This window comes from Coniosporium apollinis, assembly GCF_000281105.1.
Source record: "Coniosporium apollinis CBS 100218 chromosome Unknown supercont1.3, whole genome shotgun sequence".
Taxonomy (NCBI): domain Eukaryota; kingdom Fungi; phylum Ascomycota; class Dothideomycetes; genus Coniosporium; species Coniosporium apollinis.
The window spans coordinates 169,455-191,096 of NW_006913265.1; the positions used below are offsets into that span (position 1 = coordinate 169,455).

Sequence of the window (21,642 nt, forward strand, 5' to 3'; positions counted from 1 at the left end):
CCTTCACCCTCTTCCCACGACTCCCCTTCGAACTCCGCCTCAAATTCTGGTCCCATGTCTCCTCTAGCCTTTAAACTGTCACTATAATCCACCAAAACCTAGACCTAGAGTCCCCTCCCGGAGGTTTGCTAGAGAAGCCCTGATTCCGTGTCTCTTATCCTCCACATCTGTCAAGAATCCCGTTCGAAAGCGCTGAAATCCTATCATCTGTCATTTGGCTCGTATTTCCACCCCGTAAGGATATGTTTCGACTTTACCAAGCATGAAACTCTGAGATTCGGGTGTCTTTCTAAGATCGAAAAGCTGGTCGATTCTATGCTTGATGTGTTTCAGAGCGGAGATTGCTCTAGCGAGGATGTTCAGAAGAAAGTGCGGCATACAATTCTGGATATTAACGAGAGTCGTTATATAAGAACTGGCTTTTGGTGGAATGAAGTTCGTCTCTTTGTTGTGTTGAAGAGTTGACGATTGTACCTTTGGATGAGGATGAAATGGTGGACGAACTGATTGCTGAGTATCGGAATACGCTAGGGAAGATTGCAAGGGCTCGTCCTGAATGGGTAATCCCACGCATTACTATGGTTTTGAGGATTACAGGGAAGAGACGGGGAATTTTGGAAGTCGAAACGAGAGTCTGATACTGTTTAATGAACAAAGCCAGCCGATCGTTGAACGTGAGCGTTACGTATTAGATTGTTTCCATGTCTAAAAGCCGAACCTTCCTAGTGAAACTGTCCGAATCCGCTAGACATCCGTCAGCTAAGATAGAAGGAATGATACGCAATACTTACGAAGGTTGGTGAACAGGGATGGTCGTGAAGTCGTCTGAAGTCGGTGGGATGAGTGGGGTGAATGCGTCACCGATGGCTTAAAGCATTGAAGGAGGTGGCCGAGTTGAAGGCAGTCGGCTTGACCGAAACATAACATATTTAAACCACTAGGGCAACATGAGAGAGCCCTTTTGGGCTCCCGGAGACATACCTAGGTAGGTGAGTCAGGGTGAGGGATCACCCATGCGTACCGCGGCTCGCACAAGGATAGAGCGGCGACGCTCACCCTCTAGAACAGGAAAGGAAGCCCTGGAAAGGCTCGCAGATAATCCATCGGTAGGTAATTGTTCGCCAAGGAGACCGAGGTCGATATTGAAGCACCTGCCTAATACGTACCCGCCTCCCAAGACCTGCAGGGGTCTTGGGCGCGCGGATTCGGTGACGGCCCCGTACTCCACGTAAAAGTCAAACAATGAGAGGCCTATCCAGCTGCCCGAACCAGCATGGAGGGGGTACCCAGGGATATACAAACTTGTTAGTTCATGTATAAAGTGAGAAGACCCGCCCCTGGCTTGGATTGGGAGTCAATCGCCTTCACCCCCACCAGTCAGTGCCCGACCCGCAACCATGAAGCTTTCGCGAGCTGCGAGTTTCCTCTGCCTTGCGCCGCTGGCTCACGCTTGCCTTCTCCCCGAGGAGTCCGCTCACGAATCCGTGGGAGTTGTCCGCCGACAAACCACCAACAACACCGGAATACCCATCGGGAAAGCCGATCGGTTCAATGACGGCACCATTGCCCCGCGAGGACTGGGCACACAACCGCCGGGCACCGACCTAGGCACCCTCCTCAGTGTCAAAGAGATCGAAAGCGCCTTCCGGGGTCTCGCAAAAGAGTACAGCTTCGAAACCTTCGCATCCCCCTTCAAGACATATGAGAATGCGACCATCTTTGGTGGCAAGATCGGTGGCAACTCCAAAGGCAAATCTGAGTCCCCCCGCGTGTTCTTCAACGCCGCCATCCACGCCCGCGAGCGGGGCTCCTCCGACAACCTGTTGTACTTCTTGGGCGACCTGCTTTACGCCAACAAACAGAATACCGGCCTGGTTTACGGCGGGCGGACCTACACCAATGACGACGTCCGCAAAGCGTTGTCCACCGGTATCGTCTTCCTGCCTCTGAGCAACCCCGATGGCGTGGCATGGGACCAAGCGACGAACACCTGCTGGCGCAAGAATCGCAATCCGGCCGCCGCAATCCCCGGCAACGCCAACTCCATCGGCATCGACCTCAACCGCAACTTTGATTTCCTCTGGGACTTCCCGCGCCTTTTCGCCCCAACCGTCGCGCCGAACGTTGCCTCCAACGACCCTCGCGCGGCAACATACCACGGCGCCAGTGCCTTTTCCGAACCGGAGACGCGGAGCATCCGGTGGGTGATGGACACGTTCACCAAGCTCCGCTGGTTCATGGACATCCACGCGTATGCCGGAGTCGTGCTGTACAACTGGGGTAGCGACGAAAACCAGGCCAAAAAGCAGGGGATGAATTTCTTGAACTCCACCTACGATGGCGAGCGAGGCCTGATGCCGGACTCGCCGGCCGCCGGGATTGTATACTCGGAGTATGTGCCGAGCAGGGACTGGGCCGACAAGACCTACGCCGCCATGAGGATGGGCAATGCCATGGACGCCGCGGTCGGGCGGCACTATGAGGTGACGCAGTCGGCGTATCTATATCCCACCTCCGGGGCGAGCGATGACTATGCGTATTCGCGATCGTTTGCCAACCCTAAGCTGAACAAGATTCATGGCTTCACGGTCGAGTTTGGCTTCGGCAACCAGGCGGCTTCTTGTGCTTTCTATCCCACTCCGGAGCAGTACCATCAGAATCTCCTTGAAACTGGAGCGGGCTTCATGGAGTTTCTCTTGTCCGCGTCAGAGATTGGTCTTGGAGATAGAGGGAGCTATTAGTCGCTTCAACCATGATATTAGCCTGCTTATTAAAGGTGTCGCTCGCAGAGACGGAAGATATAGATGGGACCCGAATCTAGGATTAAATAAAGATATCGCTGCCTAATAGCTAGAGGGGAAGCTATATAATCTACAACTCTTTTCTAGAAGACTAACATGAAACAGTATCTAGTAGAGGTGTATACCTGAACCTCTAGAACTTGTTTGGTCGGCAGTTTGTATATTCGGGTTTTCATGTAGATGGGAATTATATAAGTCGGTTAACGTAAGAACTCGTCTTAAGTAGAGAACTCAAAGGTAAGATAGTTTCCATTTAATGAATACATTCGCAAACTCTGTACGTGATCGCAGAGTTTCTTCACGGCGGGTACCAAACCCAGAATCCGTCATTATATTTTGTCAAAGCCTGAGCTCACTATATCGTTTCCGTTCCACTCAATCAACCATGAGAGAACCGGCTCCATCGGCTTCTAGCACGACCATTTGCTCTATAGGTGCCGCTCCCAATTCCGCAAAGATTGCCATCCCTAATCGCCACCACCGTCTTGGCCGACACACCGCCGGACGTGTCGTTTACTGACATTGTCCAAGCGTGTGAATTTACGCCGTTCGCAGTCTCCTCTCAAGGTCAGCTGTACAAATTCAAGAACCAGCCCGTAGTGCATAAATTCCATGGAACCAAACAAGAATTACATGTGAGCAGGCTTGCTGGGAACTGTGCAATCCCGGTTCACGGACGAAGCATTTCTTATCGTCCCCGCCGGGGTATCAGAATGCAGGGAATCAGTATGGGTTTGGATTCTCCACTGGGTCGCACAGCCATTCAGAGTTCGAAGCGCGAGTCAATCATGCATTCGATTATCTGCTCACCTGGCGGAACTGGGCCTCGCTTGATAAGACCTTCTGATGTTGGCTCTAGGCAAGGAGGTAAAGCTTGTTTCTACCGCGAGGTGGGATCTATATGGGGCGGGACAGAATTTTGGTAGAGGAAGAGCGGTGATGTTGTCAGAACAGCACGCCTCACGCAAATGCTCCTAGTAGAAACTTAATCTTTTCACATTACGATACACCTAATGGATAAGGTCTATCTCTAGAGCTGCATCAGATGGTCTTGTCAAGCGAGGTCGAATTCCGCTATGCGAGCAGATATACCACATATCTAACTGTTTATGGCAACATCAAGCCAAGTAACATGCTCCTCTGCTGCGATGGAACGTTCCAACATTATCCGGGTTGCAAAAGTCTCCGGTTGGTGGATAATCTGGCCCGGGGGTTCTTATTCCCGCTGCCAATGTGCCCTAACAGCCGTTTGAAGTGGCGGGCGGCAACGGTTTCGCGGCGTCGGCCCGCTAGCGTCACGATCACTGCATGTCTGGATGAGAAGAAGAGCTCCGACCCCGCGTTCAGTCGCCGACACCCCACGGGGATCAGCAACGTTGTTTCCAAAAGGTAAGGAAGCTGGGGTAGTCAGTGGGCGAGTGCCCGTCGCCGCAGGCGGATGTCTGTCCTATCTTGACGCCGAAACCCCAGCAACCTCGGACTTCTGCCCGTTGACTATCGAGTATATCTGCGATGTTTGATTGTTTGAAAACCTCGTCTGCTTCAAACCTTTCCGAGCCCTTCTCGACGCCGCGCAGAGTGTTTCAACGTTGTCATTCCCAGACATCCTCTAGCCTCTCAATCTTATCACGAAGTAAATACTGGATTGTATCTCTGCCTACCATGCGCTTCCTTTCTCGTAGCGGTACCGCAGATCCGTCTGCCTCAGGTGTACACCCTCAGATCGATGATACTCTTCACACGAGTGATGGACCGAAATCCGCGTCCTTCTTTCAGGAGAAGCTTGCCCCAACATCGGGCCGGAGACTCTCTCGTACCGGCGACGGGGACACTGCCCTGGCTCTCTTCGGATCTCCAGACGAACTCCATGAGCCTATCGATCCTGCCGAAGCGAAACGCCTTGTGCGCAAGATTGACTACATAATATTGCCCTATCTTGCAGTCTGCTACGCGTTCTTCTATATCGACAAGACCACGCTCTCGTACGCCGCCATCTTCGGGATACGGGAAGACCTCAATCTGGTTGGAACACAGTACAGCTGGTTAAGCTCGATCTTCTACTTCGGCTTCCTTGCTTGGGCTTTCCCGACGAACTTCCTCCTACAGAAATTTCCTGTCGGCAAATATCTGGGCTTCAACATCTTCATGTGGGGGGCTCTTTTAATGGCTCAGGCAGCAGCGACGGTAAGTACACCGGAGTCGCCAGAAACATACGTCCACAAGGGCCGCAATTGGCTTCGTGGCTTCCAAGAATCCATCTTAGTCGAAGCTCAAGCTTACAATTCTTTTGCAGAATTTCACGACGCTTGCTGTCCTTCGTGCACTTTCTGGCGCCGCCGAGGCCTGCGCCGATCCAGCTTTCATGCTCATCACCAGCATGTGGTACACTCGCCGACAGCAGCCTATTCGAATGGGGCTCTGGTACACTGCGAACGGCTTCGGCATTGCCCTTGGTGGACTTCTGGGCTACGGTATTGGAAGCATCAAATCGTCACTGCCGTCGTGGAAGTGGGAGTTCATCATCATCGGCGCCTTATGTTCGATCTGGGGGATCGTAATGTTCTTCATGCTCCCGGATAGTCCTGTGACCGCACCGATGCTCAGCCAAAGGGAGCGCAAGATCGCCGTCGAGAGGCTTAGGGAGAACCAAACGGGTATCGAGAACAAACACCTTAAACTGTACCAGGTCGTCGAGGCTCTCAAAGATCCCAAGACGTACCTGCTTTTCACTCTCGGCCTGGTCGGCAACATTCCCAACGGCGGCATCTCCAACTTCGGCACCATTATCATCAGAGGCTTTGGATTTAGTACCCTTGTTACAACGCTGATGCAGATACCATACGGTTTCATCATCGCTATATCCATCCTCTCCTGCGTCTATATCAACGACTATCTGGCAACGAAGCATGGCAAAAATACTCGGTGTTGGTTCATCCTGCTATACCTGGTTCCCAACATTGCTGGTGCGTTCGGACTGCGCTTCGTTGGCACAGAGCACGGAGTCGGCCGCCTCATCTGCTACTACCTAACCGGCCCGTACAATGCGTCGTTCGTGCTCATTCTCAGCTTGACCACCGCGAACACGGCCGGCCACACGAAGAAGGTGGTAACGAACGCCGTACTCTTCCTCGGCTACTGCGTGGGCAATATCGCCGGGCCGTTCTTTTACAGGTCCGACCAATCGCCGACCTACTCGCTCGGCATTTGGTCAATGATTGTAAGTCACCTCATTGAGGTGGTGACGGTCCTCGTCCTCCGTTGGATATTGAGCAGGGAGAACCGGAGGAGGGACAAGGCTATGGCGGAGAAGGGAGCGGTGCCTGATTTGGATGCTACGGCCTTTGGAGACATGACGGATTGGGAGAACGAGAACTTTAGATATGTTTACTGAGATACTGGTCTTGACCAGCCTGAACCGAGCAGCGACGGTAGATTAGCGAATCTCTTTGCCAAATCCCCAGCAAAAGTCTTCATGATGTCGCGCGGTGCCGCACTGCCGGAGTAAACTCGGTATGCAGATTGTCGGGGCACGCCTATGATTACTACTGAAGATACTTAATAGCGAGTGTGTTGCTCTAGCGCAGCAAGACGCAAGTTCATCGAGTCGGATATGGTAGTTAGCAGGGAGGGATACAAATGCAGGTTAGGCTGATCGGAGCAGAATCGCTCCGGCACGCCTTGCGCTTGGCGTGGAGGAATGCGAGGACGGGTTAGCGCGTTACTCCACGTGCAGTGACTGACCAGCTTCAACGTCGACAGGTTTATCCCCCAGCAGCTGGGCTGTGCTCGTTCAAACCGCAATCTCTTCCGAAACCGTGCTCGTACTGCGCCTCAGATAACTGGGCAGAGTCGTGACGTATCGATTTAGTGTGCAGAGGTACTTGACATGAAGGTTATCATCGTACCGCCGCCGTTTAGGCAACTATACATTCATCGAACCCGATATCATGTATTGAAGCGCAGTGCTGTCGAAAGAGAATCAGCTATCGATCATAACGGGAGTGCGCTGCGAAAATGAGCCAGTCCAGAGACCAACAGCTACATCAACCGCGAGATCCCCCGGGCCTTACCCAAGCCGCAGGTAGAACAAGGCGGATCAAAGATGTCCGCCCGCACCGCCGGGTCCATACGAAATCACGCCTCGGATGCCAGAACTGCAAAGTGCGCAAGGTTAAGGTGAGTTCCCTCCGAACGGGACCTCCCGAGCATGTGACTGCCAGCATCTCACCAGGAGACTCTCTCAGTGCGATGAATCGAAGCCGGAGTGCAACAGGTGCTGTGCTTTCGGCGTTTCCTGCGATTACGTTGCAGTCGCAGCGATGACTTTGTCCTCTCGAGAAGAGCGCATGTTGGATTCGCCATCGTCCTCGTCCTCGAACCTGAGCTCCTCATGCTCCGCAAATGCCATGATTATCGACGCGATCAATGGCAGCCTCAGACACGGCGCGAACGGCGCTCTGCACCACGTGTTCGATGGTGCAGACCTCCAGAGACTCCACCACTTCCAAACTATTACCGTCTGTACCCTGGCCACTTCCAGCATATCGCGGGTTTACCAAGCCGAGATTGTCAAGCTGGCATGTTTGGTCAGTAGTACACCTGTCTGGCTCCAGCTCCACGTCTCACATCGCTTAGCACCCGCATCTCCTGCATGCGGTCTTGACTATAGCAGAAATGCACTATCGATATACCACCTCGGACAGGGCTTCGCCTGCCGAGCTCTATCACTGGCAGAAAACAACCTCTCTTTTCAACCAAAAGTTGGCTCACCCCATCAAGACCGAGGATGCTGATGCAGTCTTCGCGACCTCGACACTTTTAAATGGCATCTCCATGGGTTCAATCGAGACCGATCAGTATCTTGATGCATGGCCGTTGAAACCATCCTCACATGACCTTCAGTGGCTCCGGATGCAAGGAGGCATCAAGCTCATGGTGCTAGCAGCTCAACCATGGAGGAAAGGGAGTGTTTTCGAGAACTTGATATCCGAAGGCGACGACGGTCTATCCACGTTCACAGACACGCGGCTAGGAATTGCAGGTATACCAGCACCGTTCGTCAGTCTATGCGACCTCTCTGTTCTTTCTACAGTTGAGAACAACCCATACCATGCACAAGTGCGTATGCTTTGTCCTCTGCTCTCCATGGAGTGCACGAGGGAGACGCTCATGGAGCATCTCAATTTCATTGCCGAGATGCGGCCGGAGTTCCTCGAGTTGCTGCAACAGCGAGACGCGCGAGCGTTGCTCATCCTGGGCTACTGGTACGGACTTGTGTGTCGTTGCAGCCAGGTTTGGTGGTTGACGCGACGGGCGTCAGTCGAATGCATGGCGATTTGCTCCTTCCTGGAAACGTCCGAAGACTCCAGGATACGCGAACTTTTGGAAATCCCGGCCCGAGCATGTGGATATCGTCGCGTCCAGCCCACGGCTACGTTCGACACACAGCCGCTACTCGCACCTGACATTTGCAGAATGATGTGACATCTCTCTCGAGACTACAGGTCCTTATCCGCTCCGGCTGAGTGCAACGGGTTTTTGACCAGGTAGAGGGGAGACAGCTGAGGAATATTTGAGACGAGTAACACTAAATGACGAAGGGATTCAAGGATCTACTTTGTTATATTTCTATCCTTGAGAAGCAGGGCTTAGTAATCTAAAATGCAAGATGATCAAAAATGCTTTACTGCCATGCCTTCTTGTTCTGCTGCACCCATTCATCAAACTTGAGCGGAGGCCGTCCAGAAATTCGCTCCACAGCATTGTCCGACCTCTCTTCATCTCCCCTGGCAGCAGCAGCCTCAAGGTAAGACATGAAGTTTGCGAACTGGTCCGGCAGGCCCAGTTTCAGATACCGCTGAGCAGATTCCTCCTCTGAGAGTTTGACGTGCACGATCTCGCGACCTAGGCCGCTGCTGAGCTTTGCCGCAATCTGCACGGACACTGTCAGCGGCTACATTCGCGTACTATTTTGAGTCTAGAAGCGATGTACCTCATCGTGAGTCAACAGCTCAGGTCCCAAGACCCTGTGATCAGTATTGTGCGGCTTCCCGTCCGTAAGCGCATGAAACGCAACGGCCGCGATATCCATAGCGCTGATAAACGGGATCTTGCCGTCCCCACACGCCGTGTAGATCTTGCCCTCGTCTTTGATGGTGGCCAGATGCTGCCACTCCGAGAAGTTCTCCATGAACCAGGTGGGGCGCAGCACGCAGAACTCCAGGCCGGCATCGATGAAGCGCTGCCATATCTGCCCGACGTGGTGACCGCCTGGCTCCGTCGAGCTGCCGGCTAGCAAAACAAATCTCTTGACGCCCTTTGAGACGGCGAGGTCAATGAGGGCGTTCAGTGCGGGTACTGGATCGGTTACTGCAGGCGCAATGAGGTAGACTGCGGATATGCGCTCTCCATTAGGAAATTCGTAATGGAAGGGGTTCTCAAAGGTGGAGGAGTCAAGCCAGTCGAATTTGGATGCTGGCATTCCGGATGGAGCTCCGGTCTCAGCGTTACGAGAGGCTAGGAGGAATGGGATATTTGCATCTTGCAGCAGGCGTGCAATGCGCGTGGAGGTTTTGCCCGTGCCGCCTGTCAGAAGGATTGCCATGATTAGAGGCTAATATCCAGTGTCTCCGAATTGCTAAGTTCCTCGCTGGTGAACTGTCGAGCCAAGCTGTTGTGTAGCTGGCTCGCTGAATCCTATATAAACAAGCAGAGTGATTATGCTCGGCGCCTCGAGGACGAGATGACACTAAATCCGAATCTCGCGGCGCGAGTGCTCGTAAGTCCGTGGCCAGCCATTGTCGCTATCTTGCAGCTCATCCACTGGCATCATTGGTTCCAACAATCAAAGGATTGTGAGAGACGCGTCAACTTGTAGAGATCGTGCATGATGGTGATGATGCAATTGGCAGCGGACTTAACCATCTCTCAGGCCTTAACTCCGTAATCCCTGCACGACCAACCTCAATGGCATTTTTGGACGCTACATCCTTCGAAATTGTACATATCGACCCGCCTCAACTTTTGAGAATCATCAAACCTCCACGAGTAATACCGGCGAATGAAGCAGTCCGAAGGAGCACTTTCGTTAAATCGCTACCGTCCTGCCGCTCGCCATGGTTCTTCCAAGCGTCCGAGACCGATTGTTTCTCGGATTATCAGCTTCTGGCTTTGGGGCAGCACGAGACTTTGGAGCAACTTTGCGCCTGGGCATGATGGCTGAACCGTTGCTGTCGGGCCGGAGGGTAGTGGTTGAAAGCTATGAGAGCATGTGTTGCAAAGATGAATAACAAAAGTTTGTGCAGCTCGTGAAGTGCCCATCGCGGTCGGTTCACGTTCTTATTGAGATCAAATTCACTCCGGGTGATGACTCTGGGCGGGCGGGTGAATAGATCTTCGGACTATTCGCCTGTCAATGGTGCTAAGATACCTTGCAGGAAGTGAGGTCGGTGGAGACGGAATTGAATATTAGATGCTAGATTTAGTAGGGTGTACACGATTGGCTAAACGCAGCCCTTTGCAACAGTATGAGCACGAAGGGAATCATGGTATATGCTGTCAAACTAAACGTGTTCGGAAAGATTATTGGAGCTCATGTCGAAGTGGTTTCATCTGTATGCTAGCGCGAGTTCCATGATTGAGAGTTGTGAGCCATAGTTCGTCGCAGCCGGCGTTACACTGATACCAGCGGTGTCTCACATCTTCCAAAGTGATGGTTATGAAAACACTATGACACTTAGACCTAAGCTGTGGGAAGACGGGAACTTTTCGACATCTTACTTGCCGCTTCCCGGGATTGTAAGGATGAAAAGGCAGTACAGCGCATGCTGCCAGAATCTTTAAGTGGAATTTCCGAATTCCCCAACCATGCGCCTTATTCCAGCCAAAATGCAACGCAAGAACCAAAACCCAGCGAATCACGCTGCAAAAATTGCCCTGGTGGATGTCAAATGGAAAGAATTTATCCTGCTTGGATCCCCATGAGAACGTCGCAAGCCCGTTCCGTCGTAACTCTTGAAGTGCTGAGCTGACCGTTCTCAGTTCTCGAAGGCAGCTGTTTCCAGTTGGAAAGCTCCCTGGGTATCGCGGCCCTCAATTCCTGATCGGATGAGATAAGACTTCGTGCCGGTCTATCGGTCCAGTAAATCCTTCAGCTGTGCAAAAAACAGCTCCCGTGCATCATCAACTTGCGCGCATCTGCCATCGCGGTCGTGGGACCATGCACCCTCTGTTATGCATTCGTCATCAATATCGAGGATATCAAGGGCACCTATCTTGTCTCCCGTTGCGGCGCCGACTGCTTCAAGCCATGGGTGGGCGTCTCGATAAAAGCACTTGGCCAAATCGAATGAGTTTGCGTCGGTGTAGAAGTCTGGCTCGTCACAGTTTATTTTGAGGTGAGTGAGCCGGGTGCATTGGGCGAGGAGGTTATACGCAGCATAAGCATGCCTAGATTGGTGTGTTTCATGGATCCAAATGTCTTTCAGCCAAGCTCGTGAGGGGCCGATCTGGGAAAGAAAGTTCAACAATCCTTTCATACCCTTGACGCCAAAGGTGTTGACGCTATACAAGATTGGTGTAGCTTCTCCACGGATCTGTTTGTTCACGCCGAGTAGCCTAGGTGCTGGGACTGGGTCGCTGGATTCTCCGGCTTCCATGAAGTAGCGTGCGGTTACGCGGCGATTCTTCTTCACAACAGCTTTGAGGCAGATGAAATGCCTGCCGAGATGGTCGATCTTAGCCAGGGCGTACTCGTATATTTGGTTTCGGAGCTCGCCAGGAAGTTGGAGGAAAGGAAAATGGCTGATGTCAGAGGGACCATGGCTAACTTCGGGTTCCGTGCTGAAAAGCTTGCGTCTCTGGAAGTACAATCAGTGTGTTTCACTTCCCACCAACTAGAGTGCATATTCTACCTTCCGATCAGATCCCGGCTCTGAAGCAGCTTCCGATTTCGGCATGATCGCTCAAGTCTAGATGCCAGAGCGGAAGAGGCTGGTGTAGGGTTGCGGGAGTGACTGTTGCAGGACGGATGACAGAAGCCTCCGCTGCGGTGAAGTAGCTGTCTCGCTCCGTTCATTCTCCTGCTTACGTCATGTTCACTCCTACTCTACGGCAGAAGGTGTTGTGGTCTGGGGAGAGTCTGTCGTGATAATGGGACCAGAGCAACGCTCGCTTCCGGTTGTTGCGGAGCCGAGTTGAGTCGAGGCTCTACATATATAACTGATCTGGTGATAGAGTTGGAAAGACGGAGATCCGGAGCAGTAGTCGGACCAGGAGAGGTGTCAGAAAGCCCTTTCAGGGTGGCATTATTACACTCGCAGGGTTGCTGTCAAGGAAGGATGGGGACGAACGTATGAGTGAAAGGTGTAGGAGGCTTTGTGGCGAAAAAAAGAACGACAAACTCTTTCACCAAGGTGAAATATCTGCCGGTTTGCTCTTAGGAGTTACGTCATCTTCATTTCGTCTTTCGCTGTGTTGAAGTATATGGAGCTGCGTGGGGTTCTGTGGATAACTGAGATTGTACTGAGTTCTCAAGTTGTGGTGGCTTTTTGTTGAAGGACACAGTGGAAAGTGAGGGGAAATGAAGCCAATGCCGCAGGGACTAGAAGTCTATCCGCCCATACGTGCACGCTCTCAACTAACTCTCGTCGCAAGTGCAGAAGCTCTGCTTGAACTGGAATGAAAGAAATTACGTCCCAATGCTGACCCAAGTTCTAGATGCCGACATAGCCATCAAAGCAGACTCATTTGAGGATGGTGCAAAACGGGATTGCCGCTCCTCCTGGCAGCAGAATCGGAAAACAAGAGATGAAGCAAAGGTACCGTGAGCTGACGATGAATCCGCAATCGAAGCACGCTCTCAATACGAGTCAGCAGTTTGGTTCTCCACGCTGATGTGAGCTCCAGAATCATTAACGCAACTTGCCAATGTCGAGAGCCTTGCAGCTGCTCAATTTTCGAGTCGCCGAGTGCTGAGCTTACACTCATAGCTCATGATATTGGTTGACCGCAAGGATTGCAGGATGCGATTGACGCGCATCTCGAGACGGGAGCGCAAGCTCTGCGCGTGCAAAGCATACTGCGCTCGTAGTTTGCGTGCGCGTTCGGTGACTGACGCGTCTGTTAGCCGGGGAGAAAGTATCTCCGGGACCGAATCCTGCTGGAGTTGCTGTTAAGGAGCTTCTTCAGCTTCGTGAAGAACTCCTCGCGCACTCGAATGTCGTCTGCACCGAAAACTTGATTAAGTTCGTGCTTAGTGTCCGGGCTTCGAATCGTGATACAGTCCAGGTGAAGCATCTCGAGGGCAGCAAGGTTATCCCTTCTTGCATAGCCAACAGCTTCGAGCCATGGCTGGGCATCTCTGTAAAAAGCTCTCGCAATTGTTCTCCCACGTTTCCCTTCGTAGAAACCCTCGGTACAGATCGCTAGCTTGGTGAGCCGCGTGCATTGCGCAAGCATTGAGAATGCACCGTATGCGGATTCGCGCATATAACCATCGCCCAGCTCGATGTATTTGACGTAAATGCGCGATTTACCGATCTGCGAGAGAAAGCACAACAAGGCGTCGCAACCGTCAAACAGGAAGCGATTGTTGCTATAGAGAATTGGTACAACCTCTTCGTGAACCATCTTGCTCGCAAGAAGCAACCCAGTTGAAGGGACTCTTCGCCTGAAGCGGCGGAGGAGGAAGCGGTGACAGTGATGCTCGTAGTAAGACAGATTGACCGACGATGGAGCTACTAAGACATGGCCATAAATCTGGGCACGAAGCTCGGTAGGAAGTTTCATGAACGGGAACGGCTCGACCTTCGTACACAAGTCGCTTTCCTCGCGCTCCTACACAGTGCTGGTTAGGATCTCTTCGGGTACTTGCCGATTGAGGAGCAGTACTTACTGTTGGGCTGGGCGCAGACGCGCTAGCCTCCGAGTCCGATGTGCTGAGATCCGAGTCCGATGTGCTGATATCCGACTCATCCGAGCCCAACTCGCTGCTCTCCGAGTCCAACATCGTAATACCTGAGTCTGACACGCTCTCCTCTGCATCTGACACGCTCTCCTCTGTATCTGTATCCCACATGATGGCTTGGGTGGGACACAAGAGGGCCGCAGAATATGGCGACTACTGGTATTGTTGTGAGAGAGATGGGGGCTGGGTTAGTGCAGTTGAGTCCGTGCTTACGTCATCCAACTAGCTGTAATCTTAGCATGACCGGAAATGAACAACTGTGAAAGCCAGCTTCGCTACTGTCGCTTGCTGTGCGGCCGTTTGAAGATTGTTAAAGGCTAAAACCATGTTTTACACATTAATGTGACGTTTAAGATATGACTAAATAGTACTAAAAGATTCAGCATAGCTGCAGCTATCTAACAATTAAAACTAAGAAGGGTAGCGGCGTTATGTAGCTGATAATCTACTAAAATATATAATTTTTCGTTGCTAAGGCGGCCGCACATTTTGCAACCGACAGTAGTCTGAAAGATCTTACGCACAGCTACACCTTCACCCGACTCACTACAGGAACACCAGACCCTCCTGCCGCCACCAGCCAGTGACCAGCGCATCAACCAAAGAAAGCCGTGATGGCAACAGCCCGCGAAGCAACGACCGGTGCCTCCGACTTTGGCATGCTCCACGACCTCGCGCACGAACTAGAATCTCGCCATGAGCCGCGCTCAGAGCGCGTGAAGCAGCTTCACACGTCCGCATTCGAGCCCATGGTGCGATCTCGCAATGCGCCGGAGACGGGCCTGCCCGGTTGGCACGAAGCTGTTGGATGCTTCCTCGTCCTCTTTAGCGCCTGGTACGCAGAATCCCCAGTTCGAGAACATCGGTCAGCTGACCATTGGATCATGTCGCAGGGGCCCCGTCAACGCCTTCGGAGCTTTCCAAGCGTACTACGACACAGTCTACACCCCGCAACAAGAGGTCTCGTTAGCCTTGATCTCCTGTATCGGCTCCGTGCAAGCATCCCTGGTTCTCTTCTTGGGGTTCGCCGCCGGCCGGCTCGTCGATGCGGGACACTTCGACTATGTGGCTGTCTTGGGCTTCATCCTTACGGTGGCAGGATGGTTCGGGGCTGCTGTGGGCAAGCAGTACTGGCACGTACTCTTGACGCAAGGCCTCTGTGTAGGCGTCGGTTCGGGCCTTGCCTTGGCGCCGGTGGTTCGGATTATGGAAGTTCCTGGGCCTGGCCGGTTGGTCTTCAATGTCTCTGCCATGGGCGGCAGTATCGGTACGTGCGGGATTTCAGAACTGTGACGGAAACGCTGACAGCAGATGGCAGGCGGCATCGTCTTTTCGTTGCTTGTCGGCAAACTCGAACGCCGGATCGGCTGGGCCTGGGCAGTCCGTACAGTGGCCTTCGTGACAGTTGTGCCGCTGCCCATTGGCCTGGCTATGCTGCGCTCGTCCCTTCGCCCGAGACTCAGGTCGGCAAGGCGGGCAGTTGATATCACAGCATTTTCAGATTCGCCATACTTGGTGATTGTCGTCGCGCTTGTCCCAGCGCTAATGGCCTTCTTCGTACCGTTCTTCTACGTCCAAGGCTTTGCGATGAAAATCAGCCTGGATTGGGACCTTTCGGTATATTCGCTTGTGATCATGAATGTCGCGAGCCTCGTCGGAAGGGTGCTGGGCACTGCCGTCGCGGAGGGCTGTGAAAGGTAAGCAAGCGTTGCCAGCTTAGCATCATCCTCTGCCTACTCAACGCTAACAACTGTGACAGGTCCACCTCTTTCGGCGGGCTAATGGCGTTCACCATCTCATCCGGCATCATAGTCTTCCTATGGTTGCTGGTCGATTCGACCGGATTCCTGTTCATCGTAGCTGCGCTATACGCGCTGAACTCTAGCGCTATGCTGGCAGTGATACCAGCCGTAGTCGCCTATCTCTGTCCCGATCCGACAAGGTTGAAGACCCGTATCCGGATGATGTGGTCTCTCGGGTCCATCGGAGTTCTCGTCGGACCGCCGCTCGCAGGAATATTATACGAGTACCAGAACAGAGACGCTGATCCTGCGCATCGAAGCAAGGGGGGCTTGAGCTTTGATGGTCTTCTGGTTTTTGCTGCTTCGATGCTGATACTGTCGGCGGTGCTGATGGTGGGTGCGAGGCTTCTGAAGAGCCGCGGAGAACGCTAAGACAGCCGCTTGAGGCATGTTTCAACTAGCTGTGGTGTGACCGATAGGAGATTGGCATATCTCTGAACTTGACTTGGAGTGCTTATGGGATACTGGATATCTCAAGAGAACGGAATCTAGCCCATTGAGCGAGTAACAGTACGGCTTTTAGGATGTATGATTGCCTAGAAAAGACAGCGGACACGTCGGAGAAGTAGGCAGATGAAATGTTGCTTGGATCACCGACGGGTCGACTGCGCATTGCAGTAGAGTCTCATCGAGAAACTGACTTTGAAAGTGACTACTTGAACCTGCCAAAGATCCTCAAGCGTCGTCCTCGCTCTCCGCTCCCTCTTCCTCCCTCTGCCGCCTCGCAAGCACCTCCTTCCACTGCTCCGCAAACTCCCTCAACCCGCTCTCACCGCCCCGACTCGCATCCACAACATCCCGTGGCAGCTTATGCGCGCTATACTGCGGAGTCGAGAACCCGTACGCCTCCGGGTCGTCCTTCCTCACCAGCCGGAGCTCCGGCACAAAAACCTCCTCATCCGCCTCTTCTTCTTCCGTCTCAGTATCCGAGCCTTCGTCCTCACCCGGCGCGGGCATCTCCAGCAGCTCCAGCCAGCTGAACAACAAAGGATCTGTTCGCTGTGCCCAGGGGTTGATGTCGATGAGCCAGACCTTCTCGTGAGGTGGGGGGACGTAGACGTCGAAGACGAAGTTCTCGTCGGGAAAGGTATCTCTGAGCCTCACGTCGAAGAACTCCTGGATCTTGGTGGTGAGATGACTGCGCAAGCTGAAAAGGAAGTCGAAGTGGTTGAGGTCACGCTGGCAGAGGGCTATTAGGCGACGCTTGCGTACGAAACACCGAAACTCGAGGGAGGGGTTTAGCTGGAAGGATTTGCGGAGGATGAGGTGGTAGGGGATATCGTTTAGGGTCTGCGGGCGCGTCGTAATGTCGCGGTCGTCATCCTGCGCTTCGCCGTCGGTGGAGCTTGTCACCGTTTTGGTATTGTCGTCCTCGCAGTCATCAAACGCATGCTCCAAATCATGCGTGACGAAATCACTCGACTTGAGGAGTAGGTACACATCGTTCGGCGTCCGGCACTCCATGCTATTGGTAGCATTGATCCACGTCGCATCTTTCGGCGCCGACCAGTTCAGTTTTGGCATGACCTTCCCACCGAGCTCTTCTATGATATCTCTAATCGATTGATGTATCTCGCGCCACTGCGCCGAGGGATCTTGGTCCTCGTCATCGGACGTATCGGAGGCGTTATCGGTGGAGGAGAAGATGCCACTGTCGGAGTCGGACCAGTCTTGGTCGGAGGGGTCTGGGGGAAGGACTATACCATCCGCGCGGAGGTAGGAGAGGAAGGGGGGCGTGAGAGGGAGGAGCCGCGCTTTGGGGGTTATGGTGCGGTAGCTGGGAGGAGGTGAGTGGGTTGAACGGCAACTATTTGGCGATGTACGGACCTACCGTGGGTGCCATGAGTGGTAGGAGCAGTTAAGGATGTGGGTCTTGGTGACGGGAGGGAAAGGGAGGCGTGTCAAGGGCTCGGAGTGGTCTTCCCGGGTAGGAGCCGTCGCGTCCATAATCTTCTGCGGTGAAGTCTGAGAGCTGAAGGACGTAGATGGATCCTGAGTCCTTAGTGCTTGTTCGAAAAGATAGTGACTCCGCCGGGGCAGGACGATGCGTGGTGTAGTAGAAGTTGAGACAGGAGTCATAAGCCTCCGGACGAAACGATGACCACCGCGGGGCAAATTTCGCGTCACTCCGCGACACCTCCGAAGTGCTCCGCCAACATCCACCATTCCACCAGACTCCGCAAGTTCCCCTCTACAACGCCTCTCAACACTGTCCTCTGCCGCTTCAAACCCATACACCCCCACCATGTCCTCCAACGTCGGCCTCTCGACCCCCCGCGGCAGCGGCACCTCCGGCTACGTCCAGCGCAACCTCTCAGCCCTCAGACCGCGCGACAGCACCGCGCCCTACCCGAAAGACTTCGACAGCCTCAAGCACAGGCAGCGGCAGCCGGACAAGGAGATTCTCGAGCATGACCGGCGGCGGGAAATTGAGGTCAAGGTGTTTGAGCTACGGGATAGGCTTGAGGATGAGGGGTATGTGGGTTGTATTCTTTGTTTGGCGAATGGGCTATGGGCTATGGGTGGGATACTGGATGGTTAAAGAGATGTAGTGCTGACGGGTCACGTGGAACAGGGTTGAAGAGGACGACATCGAAGACCAGTGCACTGCGCTACGCAAGAAGCTGGAGGCGGAGCGCAAATGCGGGAAGGAAAGCACGGATGCGAGGGGCCTGAAGTCGCACCAGGTGCATGAGCTGGCGAAGGCGAAGATTGAGGAGAGCGAGAAGCTTCGGAAGGCGTTGGGGATCCGTGAAGATTATGAGGAGGGCGGGCACTGGAAGAAACAGCAGGAGAAGTACAAGGCGTCCGTGATTGAGAATGGAAGGGAGGACGTGAGGAGAGACGAGGATAACGAGTGGTAATCTGGTTGGATGGATCTGGCGTTGCTGCGGAGTTCAAGCCTGCTGGGGACAGGGACGGCAGGCGTTCTTGGAGTGTGCGGAATGGATTGCTACGGAGCTATTTCAACATCAGATACCCTGAGCTCTATCAAGTTTGTTCGTGTTCATGATCAAGAGTTCTGATTGTTCTTATGCGAAGCCACGTTTTGCAATTAACTCCGAACAGTCACCCCGAAGACGAGTCTGTATTGATCTACACTTTCTCAATCTTTTGTAGCGGGTCTCTCTGACAACGCCTACACACAAATTAACTACAACTTATGCTTCTTCTCCCCCGCCGCAATCTTCCTAAACTCCTCCTGCGGCACCCCCTTCAAGAACCTCTCCAACCCCCCGATAACCTCATGCACGCCCTGCGCATCCAACACCTCCCTCTCTGGCCGCCTAATTAGCGCCTTGATCTTCAACAAGCTCTCCTGATTCAGATGCTCGCCCAGCCTATCATCCACCTCCTTGAGCACCTCAGCCAGGAACTTATCACTCGCCTTCGCATCCCCCACATCCACGATCTTGTTCACGAAGCCCGTCGCCACGAGCTCCTCGGCCGTGATCTTCTTGCTCATGATCAGCGCCTCGTTCGCCTTGCTGATTCCGAGGCGTTGTACGAAGGCACGGCTTGCGCCGCCCTCGGTGACGAGCCCCAGCGAGCTGAAGGGCGTCAAGAGGAAGGCGTGCGGGGCTGCGTAGATGAAGTCGGAGAAGGCGATTAGGGCGGCCGAGAGCCCGACTGCGGGGCCGTTGAGCGCGGTCACGAGGATCTTAGGGTGCGTGTAGAAGGCGTGTGTGATGTGGAGGTTGTTGGCTACGAAGGACTTGAGCCAGTGGCGGCGGGCGTCTTCGCCTTGGGGGGTGGAGCGGGAGATGGAGACGTCGGCGCCGCTGTTGATGCGGGGGTTAGTGGGATGTACACGTAGGGAAGGGTGTAGGGTAGGTGTACGCAGAGAAGAACCGGCCCTTGGCTGTCAGGACAGTGACGGAGATGTCATCGCGCGCGGCTATCTCGTGCATGCAGCATGCGAGGCGGTAGTATAAATCCTGGTTGAGGGCATTGAGCTTCTTCTCCTGGTTCAGGGTGATGATAGCGACGCGGCCGCGGTATTCGAGCGTCACGGCTTCTTCGGGGCTCATGTCGGCCATTGTGGAGTGCTGTTCGGTAGAGTGGTTGAGAAAGCTGTGTCTTAGAGGTACAGTAGTGTCTATCTACAGAGACAGCGTCTATATAGTTGGAAGTTCGTATCTAGATTTCAAAGCAAGTCTGTTACATTGTCAATATGGGGTTGCGGGATCGCTAGACCGAGCTTGTGGTTTGAGCCGAGGTATGTTTCGTAGGGCTGGTAGGGCTGCATCTTTGTGAATCTTATCTTATCCAGATCTGGCTAACGCTTCGAGGTTCTTGACGCGCCTCATCAAGTCGCCGAAGTACCGCAGTCCGTACCGCATCAACGAGCTTGCCCGATCTCTGCAGTGTCAAGGAGGCCTTGGTAGGCTTCTCGGGAACCGGACAGTCAATATGGGAGGCCCAAATCTTGAGGTCTTCAAGGTATGAAGCGTTCGCGATCAAACTCACTTTGATATGCGCCACTGGACTCCGATGGCTAACAGTGCACCGTAGTTTGGCATGTATATCCTCTTTCCCATCGGCGTCATGTATTACTTCGGAACGAACCTAGACCAGCGGTTCACCGTGCCTGGTACGCCTCAGTCAACAGATAACTTCAGCGCAGTTCACTAATGGAGGACAGATTTCTGGCCGAAGGAAGGGCAGACCCACAAGATCCCGTTTGAGAAGGATGAGATTAAGGATGAGATTGAGAGGCTGAAGAGGAGAAGGCTTGAGGGGAGGGATCGACGGTTACGCGCTGAAGCCATGCGCCGAGAAGCGGAGGGAACGGGCGATGGAATGGGCGAAGAGTGATTTCTGGTATCAAGATTGAAGGAACTGGAGTCAAGTGAGCGCGTTGCATCACGAGGATTGTCATTCCCCAAGGGAAAGCATTGGGTGGCGTTGATGTGATGGACTGCTTGGGGCGTTCGGAGAACGTTGAAAGACTGTACATTTATGTTACAGTACTGTACAATCACACCGCAAGTCTACTCTGCAGGTCTGCCCAGGTGGCATCACTTATGTTGCCCTGTGACGCATTCATGTACATGGCTTGTACACCAGATATGTCTTGCAACTTCTCCGCGAACCCACTCAACGCCTGTGCAGCCTCCTCATCAGAAATCTCTACTTTCGTGTCCTCGTTTGGATCCCAGATGATTTCTGACTCTTCCACCTCCAAACCTAGGGCACCTGACAGAGTCTCCCCTGTCCCCTTCGTGTCCGCCGGTTCCGTGAAGACGACGACTCTGCCGTCCGCTCCTTCAACTACGTCCAACACACCAGGGGCAGCTTCCAGCGCGGTATCCAGAACCTCATCGGCGCCTAAGCCCTCCTTTGGCTTGAAAATTATCTGTCCCTTCTTCTCGAAAAGATAGTTGGTCGGCGTGACACTGCCTTGGTGTTGCTTAATGAGGTGCCGTATGTCTGCTAGTATTCGAAGCTTGTTGTCGGTCAGACAGTCGATGACTACGGCGACTGAGGGAGGAAAGATGGCCTCGACAGTGACTGGCTCAAGGGCTGCGCCAGAGGCCGATACGCCTTGGCCACGTGCAATGGCTGATTCGATGTTGGCTTTTGGAACGCCTGCCTTCTTTGCTAGGCTGATCGCTAACGCGAGGCGAGCGTTGGTATTGGGATCAGGGCCATAAACTGGACAGGGTCAGAAGGCGTTCTATAGCAGGCGGGGCTTGACAGCTTACATTTCGACGCGTTCGCTATCTCATGACTGAAGACTGAACGCTGCTTGTTCTTCGCCGCATCGTTCTTCCCCTTGTCATGCTTGATCGTCGCCCATTTGCTGTGTCCTGACTGCAGAGACGTTCTGGTCGAGAAGGCTCGGGGTTTCCGACATAGCTGACAGACATAGTTGTCTGCCGGCAAAAGACTCCGTAGCAGCCGCGTCGAAGGTGCGAACATTGACTGTGAGATATCTCTTCCTGGATCACCGTGTGCTCCTGCGATTTTTTGGCCGTCCCGCCGCCCTGGCTTGGCATCAAAATGCGGGATTGACTCGGGGGTGTCCTCGACCTCCGCAAACGCAGTCACGTCCCCTGAACGAAACTTT

The 21,642-nt window shown here is 53.5% G+C and overlaps 12 protein-coding genes across 12 annotated transcripts; 6 read left to right on the forward strand and 6 right to left on the reverse strand.

Moving 5' to 3' along the window:
* Positions 1-1,397: 1,397 nt before the first annotated feature.
* Positions 1,398-2,741, forward strand: W97_00765 (uncharacterized protein; the record flags this gene model as incomplete). Its single annotated transcript, XM_007778677.1, has 1 exon — positions 1,398-2,741. One exon carries the CDS (start codon positions 1,398-1,400, stop codon positions 2,739-2,741), a length of 1,344 nt encoding a protein of 447 aa, XP_007776867.1.
* A 1,722-nt stretch (positions 2,742-4,463) lies between these two features.
* Positions 4,464-6,192, forward strand: W97_00766 (uncharacterized protein; the record flags this gene model as incomplete). The annotated part of the gene is made up of 2 exons (XM_007778678.1): positions 4,464-4,985; positions 5,095-6,192. The coding sequence occupies 2 exons, from the start codon at positions 4,464-4,466 to the stop codon at positions 6,190-6,192; spliced, it is 1,620 nt and encodes a 539-aa protein (XP_007776868.1).
* A 928-nt stretch (positions 6,193-7,120) lies between these two features.
* On the forward strand, positions 7,121-8,266 carry W97_00767 (uncharacterized protein; the record flags this gene model as incomplete). Its single annotated transcript, XM_007778679.1, has 3 exons — positions 7,121-7,387; positions 7,437-8,065; positions 8,122-8,266. 3 exons carry the CDS (start codon positions 7,121-7,123, stop codon positions 8,264-8,266), a joined length of 1,041 nt encoding a protein of 346 aa, XP_007776869.1.
* A 218-nt stretch (positions 8,267-8,484) lies between these two features.
* Positions 8,485-9,405, reverse strand: W97_00768 (uncharacterized protein; the record flags this gene model as incomplete). Its single annotated transcript, XM_007778680.1, has 2 exons — positions 8,485-8,733; positions 8,794-9,405. 2 exons carry the CDS (start codon positions 9,403-9,405, stop codon positions 8,485-8,487), a joined length of 861 nt encoding a protein of 286 aa, XP_007776870.1.
* A 1,525-nt stretch (positions 9,406-10,930) lies between these two features.
* W97_00769 (uncharacterized protein) lies at positions 10,931-11,758 on the reverse strand (the record flags this gene model as incomplete). Its single annotated transcript, XM_007778681.1, has 2 exons — positions 10,931-11,659; positions 11,714-11,758. The coding sequence occupies 2 exons, from the start codon at positions 11,756-11,758 to the stop codon at positions 10,931-10,933; spliced, it is 774 nt and encodes a 257-aa protein (XP_007776871.1).
* Positions 11,759-12,923: 1,165 nt separating this feature from the next.
* Positions 12,924-13,878, reverse strand: W97_00770 (uncharacterized protein; the record flags this gene model as incomplete). Its single annotated transcript, XM_007778682.1, has 2 exons — positions 12,924-13,637; positions 13,696-13,878. 2 exons carry the CDS (start codon positions 13,876-13,878, stop codon positions 12,924-12,926), a joined length of 897 nt encoding a protein of 298 aa, XP_007776872.1.
* A 503-nt stretch (positions 13,879-14,381) lies between these two features.
* Positions 14,382-15,941, forward strand: W97_00771 (uncharacterized protein; the record flags this gene model as incomplete). The annotated part of the gene is made up of 4 exons (XM_007778683.1): positions 14,382-14,602; positions 14,661-15,034; positions 15,086-15,464; positions 15,527-15,941. 4 exons carry the CDS (start codon positions 14,382-14,384, stop codon positions 15,939-15,941), a joined length of 1,389 nt encoding a protein of 462 aa, XP_007776873.1.
* Positions 15,942-16,244: 303 nt separating this feature from the next.
* W97_00772 (uncharacterized protein) lies at positions 16,245-17,516 on the reverse strand (the record flags this gene model as incomplete). Its single annotated transcript, XM_007778684.1, has 2 exons — positions 16,245-17,346; positions 17,401-17,516. The coding sequence occupies 2 exons, from the start codon at positions 17,514-17,516 to the stop codon at positions 16,245-16,247; spliced, it is 1,218 nt and encodes a 405-aa protein (XP_007776874.1).
* Positions 17,517-17,814: 298 nt separating this feature from the next.
* Positions 17,815-18,433, forward strand: W97_00773 (uncharacterized protein; the record flags this gene model as incomplete). Its single annotated transcript, XM_007778685.1, has 2 exons — positions 17,815-18,044; positions 18,145-18,433. 2 exons carry the CDS (start codon positions 17,815-17,817, stop codon positions 18,431-18,433), a joined length of 519 nt encoding a protein of 172 aa, XP_007776875.1.
* Positions 18,434-18,723: 290 nt separating this feature from the next.
* On the reverse strand, positions 18,724-19,600 carry W97_00774 (enoyl-CoA hydratase; the record flags this gene model as incomplete). The annotated part of the gene is made up of 2 exons (XM_007778686.1): positions 18,724-19,351; positions 19,410-19,600. The coding sequence occupies 2 exons, from the start codon at positions 19,598-19,600 to the stop codon at positions 18,724-18,726; spliced, it is 819 nt and encodes a 272-aa protein (XP_007776876.1).
* Positions 19,601-19,982: 382 nt separating this feature from the next.
* W97_00775 (uncharacterized protein) lies at positions 19,983-20,387 on the forward strand (the record flags this gene model as incomplete). Its single annotated transcript, XM_007778687.1, has 3 exons — positions 19,983-20,012; positions 20,085-20,163; positions 20,215-20,387. 3 exons carry the CDS (start codon positions 19,983-19,985, stop codon positions 20,385-20,387), a joined length of 282 nt encoding a protein of 93 aa, XP_007776877.1.
* Positions 20,388-20,550: 163 nt separating this feature from the next.
* W97_00776 (uncharacterized protein) lies at positions 20,551-21,494 on the reverse strand (the record flags this gene model as incomplete). Its single annotated transcript, XM_007778688.1, has 2 exons — positions 20,551-21,227; positions 21,278-21,494. The coding sequence occupies 2 exons, from the start codon at positions 21,492-21,494 to the stop codon at positions 20,551-20,553; spliced, it is 894 nt and encodes a 297-aa protein (XP_007776878.1).
* Positions 21,495-21,642: the final 148 nt, after the last annotated feature.